This window comes from Canis lupus, chromosome X (genome assembly GCF_048164855.1).
Source record: "Canis lupus baileyi chromosome X, mCanLup2.hap1, whole genome shotgun sequence".
In the NCBI taxonomy this organism is placed as follows: Eukaryota; Metazoa; Chordata; class Mammalia; order Carnivora; family Canidae; genus Canis; species Canis lupus.
The window spans coordinates 82,938,113-82,957,834 of record NC_132876.1 but is presented as its reverse complement, the minus strand read 5'-3'; the positions used below and the strand labels follow the sequence as shown (position 1 = coordinate 82,957,834).

The window sequence follows — 19,722 nt, the reverse complement described above, 5'->3', positions numbered from 1 at the left end:
GTCGGATGGAGTTACCCCAACTTGACTGCCCCGCTGTGGGTGGGTGGGGGCATTAAATGGAGTGATGTGAGAGGGGATGGTGTGGGGCAAGGCACACAAGGGAAGCCAAATTTTTAGTAATTAGAGGTGTGGTGAAGTGGGGGAGAAATAAGGCAGGACCAGTTTTCCCCTTTCAATCATCTACCCACCCACATAATCTTTGGTTTGCTCACTCATCACACTCCTGTTTGACCATTTCTCCATCCTTCTGCCCACCGCCTACGCATCTATCCATTTTCCCACCCAGACAACCAATTGCTCTACCTATCCCCCTATCCACCCATTCACTTTTCCATCTGCATATTCACCCCACCCACCTATTTGCCACCCTATCCTTACATATCCCCTGCACCCATCGATCTGTCCATCAATAGCCCTGCCCATCACTTATTTACCTACTCTTTACTCTTGCTCATCCATCCATTCATTCTCCTGGCCATCCATCTGTCCACTTATATCTCCGACCTATTCATCTATCCATTTATTCATCCAATCACCTCTCCATCCATCTGCCCATTTATTTCTCAACCTCTCCATCATTGATCCAAGCAACCTTCCACTTATTTATCCATCAGTCCATCCAACCACTTATCCTCTCATCTGCCCAACCCCCTCCTCCACGCCCATACCCCATACACATCCACCCACATACATATTTGCAGGTATTTCTGTGCCAGTCAGAGGGATGGGCCCACAGTAAATGAAGACAGTTAACAGAGGGTAGGGGAAAGAGTAAAATCGCAGCTGCAGACCTCCCTCCCCATTCCAATGGTGTGACCTCCCCATCCCCAGCACATCCCTCCTGGTTGAAAAGAATGAGAGTAGACAGTCCGTGGGTGGGCCCATCTGGCCAGATGGTATTTTGGCTGCAGCCTTTACACATACACACACATGTTGTTAGAATGCTGAACACGGACTGCGCCCCACCCAACATCCCCAATCCCAAATGCAGGGTAGCCAGGCTTCCAGACATAAATTAAAAAATAAAATAAAATAAAAAAAACAGTTGGTCTCTGGGGAGGGAGAGTTCATGCAGAGATGAAGGCAAAAGCCTCTGGGAGCCAGGGCCAAGAAAGACGAGAAATCCCTGCCCCTCCCCTCAGGATCCCCACTCCCCAGGGGCTTCTGCCCTAAAACAGGGTCACTAACACCAGCCATCAGGCCTTCAACCCCTTTAATGTCCAGTCTCCCAACCTATTTGATTTTGGTGGCAGCCCCATTTTCCCACCACAGCCCAAGGGGATGGTGTCCTGGGGGGTGGGGAGGGGAGGGAGCAGGTACAGCCCGCAGGTCTTTAGCTGGCTTCTCCCGGTTCTAGGTCTGGGTCAGGGGACCCCACGCACTCCTTGCTGAGCCGCACAATTTCCTGGGAGAGAACTTCGATGTCCTAAGAAACAAACAAGCCATCAGGGACTAGAGAAAGCAGCAGAGGAAGCTCCCTCACTAAACTTGGGGTGTTATCCTTCTCACCTCATTAATCAATGCCCAGCTATGTCTAGTCTGGCACAGGAAGGTATCTGGAGAGGCTCACAGAGCCTCAGCAGTGGGCTGGACATGGAAAAGATGTGGGAGGCCGGTGGGGGGAGGGGGAAATAGGGAGCCTCCCAGGTGAAGGGAACCTAGGAATATGGAAATGGGAGCAGATCACCTGCTGTGTGTGGTGTGGCCAGAGTTTACAACCCTCACCTTGCCACCAGTTTTTCTACTTAATGGTAAGCTTACTTCTCAGAGGCAGGGGCTGGGTCTGCATCCTTTCTGACTCCCCCAGAAATGGGGGAAATAGCTGGGGGGTAGGATGGGCAAGTAGATGAGTGGGTGGATGCATGGTGGACCATGGTAGGCAAACAGGTGGGCAAATGAATGGTTCAGAGGACAGATGGAAGATAACAGGTAGGCAGGCAGGTCACTGGGTGGGTGGGTAAAGGTAAGAAAAGGGGTGACTGATGAGTAGGGAAGAGAGAGAGAGAGAGGAGGTATGTCAGGAAATGGGTGGAAAGACATGGGGCAGATGATTAGATGGGTAGGGGGCAGATGGGCAAGTAAGGCAGGGTTGATGGGCAAGTCAGCTGACTGTGTGCACGAACAGATGTGTGGACGAACAGTGAAAGACAAAAGTGAGAGCAAGTGAGTTGACTGGAGGATGGGGAGGTGAGGATGGAGGTGTGCTCAGTGAATGGGGTGGGGGGGGTAGGGCGGGAGAGGAGGGTTTGGGTGCTGGCAGATGACCCATGGGGCTGAGTGGTGAAGGAGGCAGGTGGTTAGATAGAGAGATGGGTAGGCTGGTAGGCCACACTCGCCTTGTGCAAGTGCATATTCTTGGTGAGTTGCTCCTCCAGCATGTTCTGTAGCTTCTTGTTCATCTCCCGAAGGTTCTCATCGCCTGGCTTCACTAGGTCTCTCAGAACGCTGCCCAGCCCACTGCGGTCTGTGTGGCCTGCTGCCACGGACACATCTGCAAGGGCCCAGGCTGAGAACCACCCCTTCGGCAGAGCCGGAGAGACAACATAGATGGGGCAGAAAAGGGAGACAGAGAGTGGGGGTGAAAGGTGGGGGAGAAGCCGTGTGACGTAGCAGGCAGAGGTTTTGCCATGTGAAACCTGGCCATTGCTTACTGGCTGTGTGGCCCTGAGAAATGGGGATAATCACCAACTAGCAGAGCTAGAAAAATGTCTCTGATAGCATGCAAAACACAGAGCGCATAGTCAGCTCATAGTCCGCGTGGTTCTGATTAAGAAGGGAGAAACGGGGATAGGACGAGGTTTGAAAGAAAGGAACAAAGGAAACAAAGATGGGGAAGGGGGAAAAAGAGGAGATACAGTGGAAGAAGGGAGAGGAAGAGCTAAGGACCCTTGAAGGGTCCTACATGCTGAGGATGAAGACTTCCAGAGGAGACACAGGAGAGACAGGCAGTAGCCACAGTGATACTAGATGACGAGGTGCGACAGAAAGAAGAGATGGGGAGAGGAGAGGAGGGAGAGAGAGACAGAGCCAGGCTGGAGAAAGGAGAATGGAGCAATGATAGATACCCAGACAGAATGGAAGAGTGGAAGTAAGAGACAGACACACACAGGGACAGGCCTGGCCTGCTCTTCCCCACCCCCTCTAGCAGCTGTGGCCTTGTCAGTACTTTTGCTGAGTTGCAAGAGGACAGGAGACAGTGGGGAAGGAGGAGAGGAAGAGGCAGGTCAGAGGCCAGATTCGGGGGAGGGGTGAGGCTGGTGAGAAGGTACTGACCAATCCGGCTGTCCATGACATAGGTCTCAATGATGGCGCTCTTCCGGCAAAGGTCCTCCGCCATGGAGGCACTGCTCACTTCCAGGTGCTTCACCTGCATGGTAGCCCAGCATGTTTACACGTAACAAGGGGCCCAGTCAGACCTCCCCACTCCCCGCCCCAGCCTCCTCTCCAAGGGTGTGCCAAGTGAGGACAAGCAGGCAGACAGCACCTTCTCCTCCAGCATCCATTTCTCTTGCTGTGTCTCTGCCAGGCGCTGAAAGAGCTCAGCCACTTCCTCGTCTGACAGCTCTGCTGGCCGTGGAGGCTGGGCCTGAGGGCTGCTGGATAAGGACTGCAGGGAAAGGATGGGAGAGGCCAGTCCAGGCTTAGTGCTGTTGCCTGCCCCAGACAGGATCAGGGGCTAAGAGGAAGCCAGGGCAGGATGAAGGTGGGCTCTGCAACAGGGGCTGTAGGCAAGTCTCAGCACCCACGGAGACTCTGGGTCTCCCATTGCCTAAAGGGGGACATAGGAACCACCACTTTGGGGCACCTGGGTGGCTAAGCAGCTAAGCATCTGCCTTTGGCTCAGGTCATGATCCCAGGGTCCTGGGATCAAGTCCCGTCATCAGGCTCCACACAGGGAGCCTGCTTCTGTCTCTGCCTCTACCTCTCTCTCTCTCTCTCTCTCATGAATAAATAAAATCTGTAAAAAAAAAAAGGAACCACCACATTATTTCCTCATTGAGAGGATGAAGGGAGAGGCTGTAGCATAAGAGGTTTTATTTCCAGTTGACAGGAAAACCGTAGGACAGAGGAACAAGCTAAATAATACCACTAGGAAACCAGCAGGAAAACACAACAGGTGGGACACTTTCTGCAGGTCACCTGGTGGGTTTCTTCTACAGGTTGGTGTCATGAAAAACAAAGTGACCACACTAGACTCAAGAGACTTAAAGGACATAAAGCAACCGGATGTGACATGTGCTCTGAAACTGAATGCTGATTTTCATAAAACTAGCAATAGAGGACATTTTTTTTTTTTTTTTTTATGATAGTCACAGAGAGAGAGAGAGCGCGGCAGAGACACAGGCAGAGGGAGAAGCAGGCTCCATGCACCGGGAGCCCGATGTGGGATTCGATCCCGGGTCTCCAGGATCGCGCCCTGGGCCAAAGGCAGGCGCCAAACCGCTGCGCCACCCAGGGATCCCTAGAGGACATTTTTAAAAAAGATTTTATTTATTCATGACAGACACACACACACACACAGAGAGAGAGAGAGAGAGAGAGAGGCAGAGATACAGGCAGAGGGAGAAGCAGGCTCCATGCAGGGAGCCCGAAGTGGCCTTGATCCTGGGTCTCCAGGATCACAGCCTGGGCCAAAGGCGGCGCTAAACTGCTGAGCCACCGGGGCTGCCCAATAGAGGACATTTTAGGGCCAACCAAAGAAATACGATTAAGGTCTAAGTACTAGATGAGATAAAAATTTAAGAAATTGGGAGGATAAAGATCAGCTGATCAACAGGTTACTTATAATTTCATTAAGGTTTAAGAAAGAAGTGCACCTGGGTGGCTCAGTGAGTTAAAGCATCTGACTCTTGGTTTCAGCTCAGATTATGATCTCGGGGTCATGAGATCAAGCTCCTCGTCAGGTTCCATACTCAGCACAGAGTCTGCTTGAGATTCCCCCTCTCTCTCTTCCCCTACTTGCTCTTTCTCTCTTTCAAATAAATAAAATCTTTTTGAAAAAGAAAGAGAGCAAGATCTAGAAGGGTATTGAACCAAGGGTTTATAGTGGTGATCTCTGGATGGTGAAGAGGTAGTTTCTTTGGATTAAAAAAAACTTGCATGTGTGTGTTTTTAAAATTTTTCTACACGGTACACATACTACTTATGGATTTCCAAATAAAAGTGGCTGGCCAGGAAGCTGACACAATAGACGAAAGTAAGCAAGTGATAATTGTGAGTTGGATAAAAGGACCTCCTACATGATCATGCACCTGCTATAAGCTACATATTTTATGACAGCGGGAAAGGTGGAATTAGCTCACATCACAGATAAGAGAGCAGAGGGACAGAGAGAATAATCTGCTTATCCTCAATTTGGCAATCTGAATCTGAGCTGTCAAGCTTAGAGAAAAGTTGCTAAGAAAATGTGTATGCTAGGCCCAGAGAGGCAGATGGCTACAAGGGAGGGCCTAAGGAGGATCCCAGAGTTTGGGTAGGGGAAGCTGGGCTGTCAGCTCTTCCTTGCCCCTTACCCTGGCTGGAACAGTGGAGCTTTCCTTCTCCCGCAAAATCTCCCGGTAGCTGAAGGACGAGACGCTACTGCTGTCCCCAGTCTGGGTCCGGCTGGGTGAGTTCATCTCTGAGAGAACTAGCTCCTCAAGGCCTTGGGTAGAGAAGGAAGAGAAACCTGAGCCCCAATCCCCTAGGGTCTCAGGGCAGCGACTGGCAGGAAGAGGCAGAAATAGATTTGACAGAGATGGAATGAGGTAAAGTAACACTGGGGCATGGGAAAGGTGGAAATGGACAGTATGACAGGAGAGGCAGAAACAGAAAAAAGAAAAGTTGCCTCTCTGGGCAAACGCATCTGCCAGAAGAGAAACAAAGGTGAAGAGGCTGGGAAGGGGTGGGCAGTGTGGACACATATGGGCATCAAGGGATGTATGCACTCAGACTCGGGGTCCATACAAAGAGGACCCAAGGCTGGAGAGAGCCTGGGGGCAAGACCACACGCAGAAGAGAAACCAAGACAGACAGCAAGCCACAGCAGATGAGAGGACACAAGTCCGAGCAGAGACAAGGGGGGAGAAAAGATGGAGACAGACATGTAAACGTGACCCTAAATCGGCATTTCTTTATGGACAAGGACCACTGGAATCTGCTTGTTGATTTGTACACTAATGTGTAGAAAACAGAAACAAAACTCCTTTATAAAGGGAGGTGACTTCAGGAGAGAGAATGCCTCAGAGACACAGAGATGGAGTGAGAGATGCATCCGTTTTTGCCATGTCACTTAAAACAGGCCCACTGAGCTTGGGTTTCCACTCTTGCAGCTGCTTCCCGGTATCCGGGAGAAGGGCTGACATCCCTTCTCCAAGGATCTCCAGCAAGAGCTTATGGCTGCAGGGGGAGGACAAGGGAGCAAGTTTTCTCTGAGCTTGAGACATGGGAGATGCACCAGAGCCCTCACCACTACATTATATCTATTTATTTAAACATATTTATAGGCCATTTCCTTCTTTAAAAAAGTCCAAAGCAACCCAAGGTTTTTTGTTTTATCTTCTGCCTAGAGTGGCAGAAAGAACATGGATTTTAGCTGAATGTGATAACGCCACAGTGTTGCTATCTGAATGTAAGTCTGTCTCCCTAGCTCAACTAGGAGCTCCTGGAGGACAGTATTTCAGGGGGTTTACTATCAAGGACCCCAGATGTGAGCACATGGGCTCAGTCCACATTTACAGAATGAGAGAATGGATACAGGGGATTTAGAGATACCTGGTGAGGTGTGGGGATGTGCATGAGAGGGTTGTGAAGATCCAGCCAAGATGCAGACAAAAATGGGGGGATGAACGGGAGAGAGAATGTGTTAAAGGGACAAAGAAGAAAATAGCAGCAGAAGAAAAGGAGAGAGAAAGTAGGGAAAGACAGAGAGAGAGAGAGATGGCATGACACAGCACAGAGAGATCAAAACAGAGGAGAGACACGGAAGAAGGCAAGGCAGAGAGCAGGAGAAAGAGAGACAGACAGACCAAGTTCAAGAGGGGCAGAAAGTGCAGGGGAGCCCAGCATAGCAGGTGCAGGAAGCAGCTCTGGCCCTAGGGCCCAAGCCCGCCCCTCGCCCCCGCCCCTGCCCATCGATCCCACCCCTCGCTTGTCCTGCCCTCTGAGTCCAGGCCCCTCACCAGAGCGGCTCTTGCTGTTGGTAAGGATGTCCTGTAGCCGCTCCTGCAGCTTATCGGCCCTTTTCCGCTCCAGATGTAGCTGCCGCTTGAGGTCCTTGAGCTGTGGGGAATAGGGGCGACAGAGGCAGGCTGAGGCCCAGTGGTCCCACAGGCTGGAGGCAGGGGCATGCTTGACCATCTCCCCATCATACCGCAGCACTGCCCTTCTTTTCCAGGATCCGCTGCCCGTCCACTGTGTCCTTCACCTCCTGTGGGCCAACGAAATGCACAGCTAGAGGCTGCCAGGATGGCTGCATGCTGGGCCTTCCCTACCTCTGCCCTGTGACTACACCACGGCCCAGGGTGTGTCTGGGCCCCTGGAGGGGCAAGTGACCTGTTTCAGGTTGCTGATGGTCTTCAGATGGCAGTCCCGCTCCTCCTGGGCTTGCTGGAGCTGATCCCGCAGGCCCTGTAGCTCCTCTTCCTTGCTCTGCAAACCAGGAGGAAGCTAGGCCTCTGCCTGGGAAACATCCATTCCCCACCCCACCCCCAGGGCTCGGCACCCCCTCCAGAGCCCGGCCCTCCCAGGAGAGAGGAGAACACCATTAGGCAGTGGGTACCTTCAGCTCGCCAGAGTGCTGCTCCTGGCACTGCTTGAGGGCTTCCTCTTGATCCTGCTGCTGCTGCTGCAGAGATTCCTACGGGACAAGTCTCTGTCTGGCCATGGCCCCCTCAGAGGACGGCACGGCCAGTCCAGGGTGCGATGGCAGCAGGGGCCTGCAGGCATGCAGAAGACACCCCCACACGGAGTACTGTGTGCCCTTAGGCAGTACACAGGAGTGGCACATCTAGAGGCTGCGCCATTTAAATCACCAACTGACATGTGCATCTGATTTGGTTTTGTTCTAACAAAATATAACACATCACTTACTGCATGCCGGGAATGTTATAGGGATTTTACGCTCATTGACTCATATTATATCATCTTCCCATAATACCCACATGGCAGATACTATTATTATCCCTTTTTTTATTGATGAAGAAAACAGGCCACAGGCCAGGTAAGTTGCCCACAGTTATTAGCAAGTGGCCTAGCCAGGACTCAGACCCAGACAAATCATGACTCCCTCCAGCCTCTGTGCTCTTCCCTATTGCAGGATACTTCCTCTTAGGTACTATTATGAGTGTTCCCCCAAACTGGCAGTAAAAGTCCTTGTTCAAATAAAATCAGGATATTACAATAATTTCCTGACAGAAGCAGTTTCAGAAGGCAGGGCTGTCTTTTCAAATCTGCGCCTCCAACAGTCTACCTTACTGCTGACTGTCCCCTGATCCCATGAAGGCTGCTGTTGGAGCTGGTGAGGCTGCAGGGAGACCTGAGTCCAGAGTGTTTCAGAATGTTCTGGGGCCTGACCACCCCCAGTCCCCTAGTGTGGCATGGGTGTCACCTAACAGTCCTTGGTGCCTCATTAGGCACTGACTTACCTCGGCCTCCTTCAGGCGCCGTTCAAACCAGCCCTTGGCTCCATCCATAGAATGTACCTGAGCTTGAAGTTCCTCCACCGTTTGCTGGAGATTCTCCAACTCTCGTGTTCGAGCCTGGGAGAAGGAAGACCATCATGGTGGGGTGGGGCAGGTGGAGGGGTGGGCACCACAGCCACACTATCCCCTAGCCCCATCAGTGATGCTGTGCTCCCTTTTTTGGGGATGGAAAAACATTATCACCCACCCACCCACCTTCTCCTCACGAATCTGCCCACGGAGTTCCTCCTCCTGCCTCTTCTTGTCTTCATGAAGCTCTCGGAGCTCGCGCTCATAGCGGGCACGCACCCCCAGCACCTCCTTCTCATGCCTCAGTCGGACGGCTCCCAGCTCTTCCTTGTGCTGGGACTTCTCCTGCAGTGTCTCCATTGCCAGCTCATCCAGCATGGCCTTCCGCTTTTCGGCACTCTGGTGGCAGGAAGGGGCAGTGTGGGCAAGGGGGGAGGATGCCAGTCAGCTATCCTCTTCAACATCAGACAAGGCCTACCTTGCTCTCTCCAGGCCCCAAGGAATAGGCTCAACTGTGCCTCCTTCCCATAGCCCCAGAACTAGCTGAGTCACTCACCTAGCCACATGGCACTGGTCACTTTCCATCCTTTGCTGTTCCCATGATGTTGGCCCACATACCTGCTCCCTTCCCACGGACTAGGGCCAATCCCTCCCCATCCCAGCTCCCCACCTTCCAGAGCTGCCCACCTTCCGAGCCTCCTGTAGTTCCTGGGTCAGTTGCTCCTTCTCCTGCCCGATTTCTTGAAGCTGTTCTAAGAGCCGACTATTGGCACGTAATGACTCCTAATGAGGGGGACAGAGGAAAGGAGTTTGATCAAGAGCCTGGGGTGGGGGGGCTCCCAGGTGGCTCACTATCCCAGATCCCCAGGGCCTGGGATCAAGCCCTGCCTTGTGTACGGCTCCCTGCTCAGCAGGGAGCCTGCTTCTCCCTCTCCCTCTGCTTCTGCCTGCTGTTCCTCCTGCTTGTACTACTTGTACACACTATCTCTCTCAAATAAATAAATAAATAAATAAATAAATAAATAAATAAATAAATAAATAAATAGGATCTTTTAAAAAAAAAGAGCCTCTGGGAGGCAATTGTCGCCCAGGACACCTCTGGTAGGCAGGTCTCCCTTAACCCCAGTAAAATTGGTATTGTTCTCTCTATTTCTAGATAAGAAACAGGGCAGACATTGCTAGCAATTTCCCCAGCCTTCTCTGCATTCTTCCCTCTGACCCTAGCAAGAAATTTCATAGTTAGACACACACAGGGTTGTCAAGGTGACTTTTCCTTGCCTACCTTGTGGTGAGGTGTGAACATATGATTAATTTCCAGATGTGGAAGTGGTGAGGATAACATAGGTTATGCTCAGAAAGGAAAGGGCCATGCTGGGACCATCCCTCTTTCCTCCTTCTTTCCAGATGGAAAACAAACATGATGAAGGGAGGGCCTGGGCAAGCATCCTGGCTACCAAGACAGAAGTCTTGAGTTGAAGGCAGCAATGTGGAAGAAACCTGGGTCATGGCAAAGCCATCATTCCATCCCTAGACAACCCACCTGAACACTTCTATGAGAGAGATCTAAACTTTTATCTTACTTAACCTAATCTACTGTGATTCCAGTTGATTCCATGGACTCAGAAATGGCTATCCTGTCTAACTGCAGAGGCTCAGTCTCAGCGAAGGAAAATATGGTCTGGGACCCAAGGTACTAATAAGTTAGGAGACCAGATTGGAACCCAGATGCTCCCAACTCCACAGTCCTCCTGCCTGCACCTTGTGGAGGATCCCACAGAGCCAGTGTGAGGGAAGTGGGAGAAGCCAGGTCGGAGCTAAAGAGGTCACCTGCAATTGGGAGTTGAGGTCATCTTTCTGTCCCATGAGCTCCTCATACTCAGTCTGCCGCTGCTGCAAATCAGCTGCCAGCCCAGCATTCTCATCTCGGAGTGTATTGAGTTCTTGGGTCTTTGCTGTTTGGATCTGGGATGAACGGGGGTGATGGGAAGCAGAGTGAAAAGCCGTCCCATCCCCCAAGGGCCAGACATAGGGGTTTGAGTCTCCCGGTTCTGGGGAGACAAGAAGGCAGGCGGGAAGAGAGCCAGGAGGAAAGAGAAAGAATTTCAGGGGAGTGGTTATTTCTGGGGAAATATTGATTGGGAAGGGCAAAAGAGACCTTCTGGGGTGCTGAAAATGCTCTAAATCTCGATCTGGGTGGTAGCCACATGGAGATAGACAGACCAACAGGTAGATATGGTTCACTGAATGAACACTTAAGATTAGTACACTTCTTGTCCTTTACTGGAGAGAAACTAGAAAACGCGAGAGAAGCAGGGGTGGGTGGCCAGAGAGAAGAGAGGTGGAAACCATCAGAAAAAGAAGCCGAGAGAGGCACCTGGGTGGCTCAGTTGGTTAAGCATCTGACTCTTGATTTCGGCTCAGGTCATGATCTCAGGGTTGTGAGATCGAGCCCGGCATCAGGCTCCATGCTGGGCATAGAACCTGCTTAAGATTCTCTGTCTCTCTCTCTCTCCCTGCCCCTCACCTCCTGCTGCTTATGTGAAAGAAAGAAAGGAAAGAAAAGAAAGAAAAGAAAGAAAAGAAAGAAAAGAAAGAAAGAAAGAAAGAAAGAAAGAAAGGAGAACCTGAGGATCAAACAGAAACAGAGGCAGAACAGCATGAGGTCCAGACTGCCCTGCCCTAATGTGGATCAGAAGCAGAAAGAGATGGGAAATTGGAGAGGGATCAGTGACAGCTCCCAAGTATCCTATACCTGCTCCAGGGCAGCCAGGCTAGTCCTCAAGGCATTGTTCTCAGCCAGAAGTCCTTCCACTTGTTCTTGTGCATCTGCACTCTGGATGGATACCTGGCCCCATCCCCAAAACATGTGAGAGTGGATCCAGAACAGAGGGACAGGACCCACCCATGGCCAAGAAAGGAAGCACATGAGTGCACATGCACCACTACCATGGGAAACACAATCCCCTGGGGCCTTCCCTGCCTGTACAATACCTGCAGAGGCTGCCCCCCACCTACTCACCCCTCCACCTCCCAGAAGTTGCCCGGTACCAGGTACCTGATCTTGGAGGGCTCGCAGAGCTGCTGCATGCTCCAGGCGCTCCCCCTGCCACTGATCTCTTAATTCCGCCAAGCTCTGGAGGGAACAGGTCAGGGGAACCCGTTACAGACCTCAGCATCTCCTGGGGAGCATGTAACTGTACAGACTCCCTCTCTGACCACCTGATAGCATGTCTCCAGCACTTGAGGGTCCTAAGACTACCCAGCTGTCAGACTCAGGCTCACCCAAATTCTAAGTCATTACCCCAGGGGCCTCAGACCCTGTATTCCAGGTCTAAGAATCTTAGAAAAACACCTAAGCTTGGGCAGCCCAGGTGGCTTAGCAGTTTAGCGCTGCTTTCAGCCCAGGGCATGATCCTGGAGACCCAGGATTGAGTCCCACGTAAGGCTCCCTGCATGGAGCCTGCTTCTCCCTCTGCCTGTGTCTCTGCCTCTCTCTCCCTCTCTCTCTCTCTCCCCCGCCCCCCATGTCTCTCATGAATCAATAAATAAAATCTAAAAAAAAACAAACCCTAAGCTTTTGGGGATTTCAAACTCACCCCACCCTTGATCCGTAGATGGCTCACACTCACCCAGATTCTGGCTTGGAGGCACCAGAATTCTCAGACACACTTAGCCTCCAGAGGCTATAGCTTCACCCAGACTCCTGACCCCAACACCCACGGGTTTCAGATATACTCCATCCCTGTGTCTCTAGCTCCCAAGAGTCACACACAGGGCCCACCCAAACTCAGAGCCCCAAACCCTAGAGGTCTCAAACTCATACAATCTCCTAGTTTCCAGCTCCTAACCACCCCCCCACCTGCCACTTCTGTCCCCAATCTCTGGGAATCTTCAGACACAGGTAACTGAAGACCCAGTTTTACCCAGACTCTGTCCCCAGCTCTCAGGGGCTTAAACCCACAAACCATTGTATCCCTTAATCCAACGGATCTCAGACTCACCTGCCTTAGGAGGTAAGCCTGGAGGCTTTAAAGTTCCCTAGCCCCTAACTCTCAGGAGCCTGACACCCACCTAGACTTTTTAAAAAAATTTTATTTATTTATTCATGAGAGACACACACACACACACACACAGAGGCAGAGACACAGGCAGAGGGAGAAGCAGGCTCCATGCAGGGAGCCCGATGTGGGACTCTGGTCTCCAGGATCACGCCCTGGACTGAAGTTGGCACTAAACCGCTGAGCCACCTGGGCTGCCCCCACCTAGACTTTTGCTTCAGTCTCTGGATGTCTTAGACTCACCAATTTTTTTTTATTTATAGTGTCCAGAGGTCTTAGGATCACTCAGAGCAAGTGATCCAACTTTCTAGTTGTCTCAGCCCCACAAAGCAGCCCCCATACCCTGAAGGCCTCAAATACAGTTAGCCTCCAGGCCCACCTGTCTACCCTTGAAAGTTCTATCTATCCAGATCCCATAGGTCTTAAAGTCACCCAACATCCAGGGAGTTCAGGTTCATTCCAGCTCCTGGTCCAAGTCCTCAGTGACCACAGATTTCTCCAGACTCCTGTCTCCAATCCCCCAGCAGTTTCAGATTCATCTGAACTTGTGGTACACAGCCTCCAAGTCCTCAGCACCCCCTGAGATCTTTGATTCATACAGACTCATAGGCTAACTCCTAGAGCTCTCGGGGCTCCCTAGTTCCCATTTTCCTAGTTCCTGGAGGTCCCTGGGACCCACCCAGTCCCTATATTTCCAACACAGGAACTACTGGATTCCCCAACTAGTCTCTGTAGACCTCAGTGTTCCCTGGACTCCCAGCCCTGGCCTCTATCCCAGCAATCCCAGAATCCAGCTGTTCACCTGATTGGCAGCTTCGAGTTCTTGCTGCAGCTTCTGAGTGCGAGCCAACTGGGCTTTGAGATCAGCTTCCTTCTTCTGCTGCAACTCCTCAATCTTATTCCTGGGGATGATGGGGGGCATGGTGACCATGCCCTGAGGCCCTATCTCCCAGCTCTGCCTCTGTGGTCTTCAGACAATTCTGCTGGGCACTGTCCCCACTGTCTGGATATACACCCACCCCTGCTAGTTACCGGCTGTCGTTGAATAGTGTCTCCTTTTCTGTCTGCAGACGGCAGAAACTGGGCACAGAGAGACAGACATAAATGGGTCAGTTCCACAAGCTGGTTTCCCAGCTGGTCCCCCCGCAAGCCCCTGCCCCTGTCTCAGGAAGCAAAGAAATTTACCTTTCTTGTTTCTTTTTCAGTTTCTCAGAGAGCTTGGGAAGGGGTGGGGGTACAGACAAGTGATAACATTTTAGTAAAGACAAAAATAAATTTAGTAGTTATAGACATTTTTCACTAAGTCCTTTCCAGAAGCTTGGAGTTACTTATGTTATCTTGTGGAATCCTCAAAACAGTCCTGAGAAGCGAGGACTACTGGTTTTATAAATGGGGAAACTGAGCCTCAGAAAGATTAAGTAATTTGGTTGCCCAGGTGGTCAATGGCAACAACATGATCTCCACCTAGCTCCCTCAGGCTCCAAAAGCCAGCATTCATGCCCCCAACATATCGACTGACAGCCACATCATAGAATGGCTAGGGCAGGGGCACCTGAGTGGCTTAGTCAGTTAGGTGTCTGCCTTTAGCTCAGGTCATGATCCCGGGGTCCTGGGTTCAAGCCATGCATCAGGCGGGGAGTCTGTTTCTCCCTCTCCCTCTGCCTGCTGCTCCCCCTGCTTCTGTTTGCTGGCTCTATCTAAGACATAAATAAAAATCTTGGGACACCTGGCTCAGCGGTTGAGTGTCTCCCTTTGGCTCAGGGCGTGATCCCGGAGTCCTGGGATCGAGTCCCACATCAGGCTTCCTGCTTAGAGCCTATTTCTCCCTCTGCCTGTGTCTCTGCCTCTCTCTTTCTATGTGTCTCTCATGAATAAATAAATGAAATCTTTAAAAAACTAAAAATAAATAAAAATAAAGTAAATAAATATCTTTAAAAAAAGAATGGCTAGGGCAGAAGGCCTAGAAAGCAGGATCATTATTGTCTGCCTCATCACTGGGTCTCCAGTTCCTAAGAGCCAGTAGTCTAGGGATGCCTGGGTGGCTCAGCGGTTGAGCGTCTGCCTTTGGCTCAGGGTGTGATCCTGGGATCTGGGATTGAGTCCCACATTAGGCTCCTTGCATGGAGCCTGCTTCTCCCTCTGCCTAGGTCTCTGCCTCTACCCCCCCTCCTTTCTGTGTTTCTCATGAATAAATTAATTAATTAAAAAAAATTTTAAGCTTGTCATTTATTTATTCATGACAGACAGAGAGAGAGAGAGAGAGAGAGAGAGAGAGAGAGAGAGGCAGAGACACAGGCAGAAGGAGAGGGAGAGAAGCAGACTCCATGCAGGAAGCCTGACGTGGGACCCGATTGCGGGTCTCCAGGATCATACCCCAGGCAGAAGGCAGCACCAAACCACTGGGCCACCAGGGCTGCCCTAAATAAAATATTTTTTTTAGAAAAAAGCCAATAGTCTATAAATGCTTGGATGGATGGATAAACCAGGAGAGCTGAGAGGACACAAGAGGGAGAGATGGGGCTTGCCATCCACAAGACAGAGGAACCACCTTAGTTTCTTCCATGTCGAAAGCAACTCAGATATAAATGTGAGTTTCTCCATTTCACAGATGATGAAACTAAGGCTTTGACATGGAGTAGGTACTCTGCTCCTTATACCCTGCCAGGGGAAGCATGGTAGGTGGGGAGTGGGGTGGGGAGAAAGTCCAGGGAAAGCTCAGCCCTACCTTAGCAAGCTCCTCCTGTAGTCTGGATGTTTCAGCCTGCTTTGAGCTCTGTGGGGAAGGAGGAGGGAGAGAGTTAATATCAGCAAAAGGGGAGTTAAGGCTTGTGCCTTCCCCTGCCCTCCTGCCCCACTAATCCATCAGCCCACGAGTTGGTGATGTTGGTGATGTCACAGACATCTCCATGTGACCATAGGCAGACCTAGGGCACCTGCCTGCCTCCTGCCACCCCAGCCCCAACAGGGTCAGACTCACCTCCAAGCCTTGCAATTGCTCCCAGAGCAATCTCTTTTCTTCCTTCTCCATTTCCCACTTCAACTCCACTTCCGCCAATGGCATGGGGGCTGGGACGGTGGAGGCTTGGCCCCCCGGGGGGTCTCCTTGGCCCTCACTGGCAGGTTGGGATCTCCTAGCCTCTTTCCCATAGCGCTCTTGCAGGGCTGGTGGGTAGAACATAAGTATATGATGGGTGAGGTGGTCTCTGAAGACCCTTGCCATGCTTCAAGTAGATGGAAAAGTGGGCCTTGGACCCCTCAGGTAGAACAGACCCTGCCCCAAATGACCAAAAGCCAACAAGACAAAGGCTCAGCCCCATCCACACTCCTCATAAATCTTTTAGGCCCTACGGGATCCCTGAGTGGCTCAGTGGCTTAGCGCTTGCCTTCGGCCCAAGGTATGATCCGGGAGACCTGGGATCGAGTGTCACATTGGGCTCCCTGCATGGAGCCTGCTTCTCCCTCTGCCTGTGTCTCTGTGTCTCTGTGTCTCTGTCTCTCTCTCTCTCTCATGAATAAATACAAAAACCTTTAAAAAAATCTTTTAGGCCCCACCATCCACTGAAACCCCGTCTACCATCAAATCAGTCCAAGCTGGTTTCCTGAGCCCCACTCCCTGCACCCCAGGCCCCACCCATAGCCCTCCAAGGTGCCGCCTACCATCCTCTATCTGCTACTTACAGCTGAATTCTATAACCTCCTAATCCTCAACCCAACCTACAAAGTCTCCCTCCTGATCACCGAAATACAACCCACCACACAAGCCCCAGCAACTCTCCAAACATCCCCACATTGGGACCCTCCCACACTCTACCAAGGTTTCTTTGAGCCTTCATCCCAGACCCCATTGACAATCTGGGCTCAGAGTTTTCTGAAAGTTCCTTCATTCACTTTCTCTGTTTAGCAAACAGCTCCTTTCTGATGTTCAATCTGCTAACCTGTAACATTTGGTAGGTACCAGGCACTGAACCCAACTCAGAAAGTTACCACTCATCATCTGAACTCTACTGGAATCTTCCAGGTGGCAGACATAACCACAAGCATTCTGTAGATGAGGAAGCTTTGGCTCAGAGGTGAAATGGCTTGTCTGAAGTTATACAGAGGTTCATGGCAGGGCCAAGCCTCATTCTGAAGCCCTACCCCTTCCTCCAGGGGGAAACACCCTGCTCAATCTCCGAGGTTCCCGCATCCCCAAGAGGGGCCTGTTTATACCTGCCACATTCTTCTGCAAGGCTGTGTTCTCTGCCTGCAGCCTCAGCAGCTCACCATCCACAAGACTCCCGGCTGGGGCAGCGCCTGCCCTGGCAGCTCCATCCTTCAGTTGCTGGTTCTCCCGCTCCAGCTGCTCCATCTGGCTGCAGAGCTGAGCAGGGGAGGAAGGAGAAGAGAAGCGGGGAATCAGAACAATATTTGCTGCAATATACATAGTGCTTGGCTAATGCACCTTACAGTTCACGTAATTCCTATAATGCCCGTGATGTAGGTGCTGTCGATACTCATTATCCCCACTTCACAGATAAGGACGCTGAGGCACAAATATCAGATAACTTCAAATTCACCTATCTGTTAAGTGGCAGAGTCAGAGGATTGAGGACATTGAGAATTTTCTGCTTGCCCGATGCCAACCTCATAGTCGTAATCCAAGACCCCAGGCAGGCTCCTACCAGAAGCTGCTAGTCCAGGATGTCAGCATCACAAACAGGCCCACTGACAGACCTCTTCTGTGAGGTGGGAGAGAGTGTCTGTGTCTGGGTGCCTGGACACCACAGACAGCTTTCAGGACATTTCCAAAGGCAGTGCTGCCCACAGCCCCTCATCGTCAGCCCTCAGCTTTGGAGAAATGTACAATGCAAATAAAACTAGGCCAGCCCCTTGCTCAACTCCTGGGGTTCTCACAGCGGTCCTGACAAGATCCCCTGTCTCCATTTTCAAATGAGAATACTGAGGTTCACAGAGAATTTTTATTCTCTTGCCTGGGATATTTTCTACCCAGAACACTATTCCTTTCATCCAGTTATTCACATGATTGGCTCCTTTGCGTCCTTCAGTGCTCTGCTCAAATGTCACCCTTGAAGTATTTCCCCAACATAGAAATTCCGACACTCTCTAGCACAGCACTCTGCTCATTTCTTCCTTACCTAGTACTAATTGCAATTAAATTGACCAAGTAAAAAAAATAAATAAAATTAAAAAAAATAAATTGACCAAGTATGTTTTAATTTCTTAAAGCTCTGCAAATACTTGGATTATAGATTGTGATTGACAATTACACTCTGTTCTATAACACCGAGTCACAAGCACAGATTCTGAAACCAGCCTGCTTGGTTTCACAGCTAATAAATGGCTGTGAACTCTGCCATTTATTAGCCATGTGGTCTTGAGACAAATTACTTCATCTCTCTGGGGCTTGGTTTTCCTTATCTGCTCAGTAGGGATACTAATGATATCCCACTGGCTCATTGTAAGAATAAATGAGTAATGTAGAGCACATTGAATAGGACCTGGTAGGCAGTAAGCACTGTGTAACTGTCAATCGTCTGTACCATTATATTTTTAAGATTTTATTTTTAAGTAATCTCTATACTCAATATGGAGCTCGAACTCACAACCCCAAGGTCAAGAACTGCATGCTCCTGAGCCAGCCAGGCACCTCTATTATTTTTTTCTAATGCATTATCTTTCTCCTCATCCCACATTCAGAATGTAGGCTACCCAAGAGTGGGAGCCATGTTGTGCTGTTCACAACTATTTCCAGGACGTAAAGCATGCCAGGGCTGCTCAGTAACTATTTACTGAAGAATAAATGGAGCTGAAATATTTTGGCAAGAAAGTGGTAGAGGCAGGCCTGTGAGCACTTCTGGTTCCCAGGAGGAGGAGGGGGATTATGAAGGAGGTTCTATACCTGGGCCAGTGCCTGGCTCAGGGCAGGTGCTGAGAAACACAAGCTGGATTGATGGAGGAATGCCTGTCTTTGCCTCATCCTAAAAGAACCACAATATCATTGAGGCTGGAGGCAGGAAGCAGTGAGAAGTGAGGCAATGGGGTCAGCTATTATGTGAGAACCAGGGGCTCTGAAGAGTCAGGGTCAAGGACCCACTTGGAGCTATTGCTTAAAGGAGTGATGCGGTAAGGCCTGCAAGTCAGGAGAACCTCTAGGGCATAAGGTGGTAGGAGAAACTAGAATCAAGGAGAACAGCAAGAAGGCTGAGGGAATAGAACAGATAAGAGGTAGTAAGGGCTGAGGTAGAGCAGGGCCACAGGATGATTCTGAGATTTTTAGGTAGTCAAAAAATATTTTAGAGGGAAAACGAATCAGTAATAATAAAAGAATATTATGAGTCGCTAATACCTACATAGCCAATACTACTACAAAGCTCTGTTATAAGTTGTTTACAGATATTAATCCATTCAATCCTCATAAAAGTCCCTGCAATGCGGGTGGCATCATTATCATTTCCAATTTAAACATCTTGGAAACAAGAAGCAGGTAGGTCAAGTCACTTGCTCAAGGTTACAGTTAGTAAAAGGTAGAGCCAAGAGTTTAATCTAGGTCTAATGGCTCTTAACTATTAGTTATTAAATCACCTCTTTTGAAATTGTACCTGTTTAAAGGTTGTTTTCATATTTTGTTTTTTAAGATCTTAAGTACTACATTCTCACATGGAGTCCTGAAAATACCATTCTTGTTGCCATAAAGATTTTTTTCCTTAAATAAACACTAAAACCTTAGAGACTTATTGACCATGGACATAGAAGATAGATAAGGAAACAACAACAGACAATATCTCTAACTCCCCAGTAGGTTTAGAAACAGCCAGGACACTATAATCATTGAAGAAATAGAATTATCCAATCCGGGATGAATTATCTAGAAGAATTAGAACCCCAGAGTTATATCAGATGAAGGGAAAGGAAGAGCAAAGGGAAGCAGCTAAAACATTTTTCTAGGGGATCCCTGGGTGGCTTAGTGGTTTAGC

General features: G+C 50.1%; 1 protein-coding gene across 3 annotated transcripts in view; it reads right to left on the bottom strand.

Annotated features, from left to right (window-relative positions):
• Positions 1-871: 871 nt before the first annotated feature.
• The window catches only part of GRIPAP1 (GRIP1 associated protein 1), a 23,661-nt gene continuing 4,810 nt past the window's right edge, over positions 872-19,722 (bottom strand). Inside the window, exons 1-22 of one of the 3 annotated variants that reach the window (XM_072817711.1) lie at positions 17,305-17,430; positions 16,958-17,108; positions 15,726-15,910; positions 15,474-15,521; positions 13,934-13,965; positions 13,781-13,828; positions 13,551-13,650; positions 11,746-11,823; positions 11,443-11,535; positions 10,518-10,652; positions 9,378-9,473; positions 8,877-9,089; positions 8,625-8,738; positions 7,760-7,837; positions 7,534-7,629; positions 7,352-7,408; positions 7,161-7,260; positions 5,514-5,644; positions 3,485-3,607; positions 3,274-3,367; positions 2,337-2,491; positions 872-1,426 (exon numbers count right to left, since the gene is read on the bottom strand). In XM_072817711.1, coding sequence (XP_072673812.1) covers positions 1,334-1,426; positions 2,337-2,491; positions 3,274-3,367; positions 3,485-3,607; positions 5,514-5,644; positions 7,161-7,260; positions 7,352-7,408; positions 7,534-7,629; positions 7,760-7,837; positions 8,625-8,738; positions 8,877-9,089; positions 9,378-9,473; positions 10,518-10,652; positions 11,443-11,535; positions 11,746-11,823; positions 13,551-13,650; positions 13,781-13,828; positions 13,934-13,965; positions 15,474-15,521; positions 15,726-15,910; positions 16,958-17,096 — 2,208 coding nt within the window. In that variant the 5' untranslated portion in view covers positions 17,097-17,108; positions 17,305-17,430 and the 3' untranslated portion in view covers positions 872-1,333. Of the gene's footprint in view, positions 1,427-2,336; positions 2,492-3,273; positions 3,368-3,484; positions 3,608-5,513; positions 5,645-7,160; positions 7,261-7,351; positions 7,409-7,533; positions 7,630-7,759; positions 7,838-8,624; positions 8,739-8,876; positions 9,090-9,377; positions 9,474-10,517; positions 10,653-11,442; positions 11,536-11,745; positions 11,824-13,550; positions 13,651-13,780; positions 13,829-13,933; positions 13,966-15,473; positions 15,522-15,725; positions 15,911-16,957; positions 17,109-17,304; positions 17,431-19,722 lie in introns of those variants that run through there. The other 2 variants (XM_072817709.1, XM_072817710.1) reach the window with 2 other exon arrangements.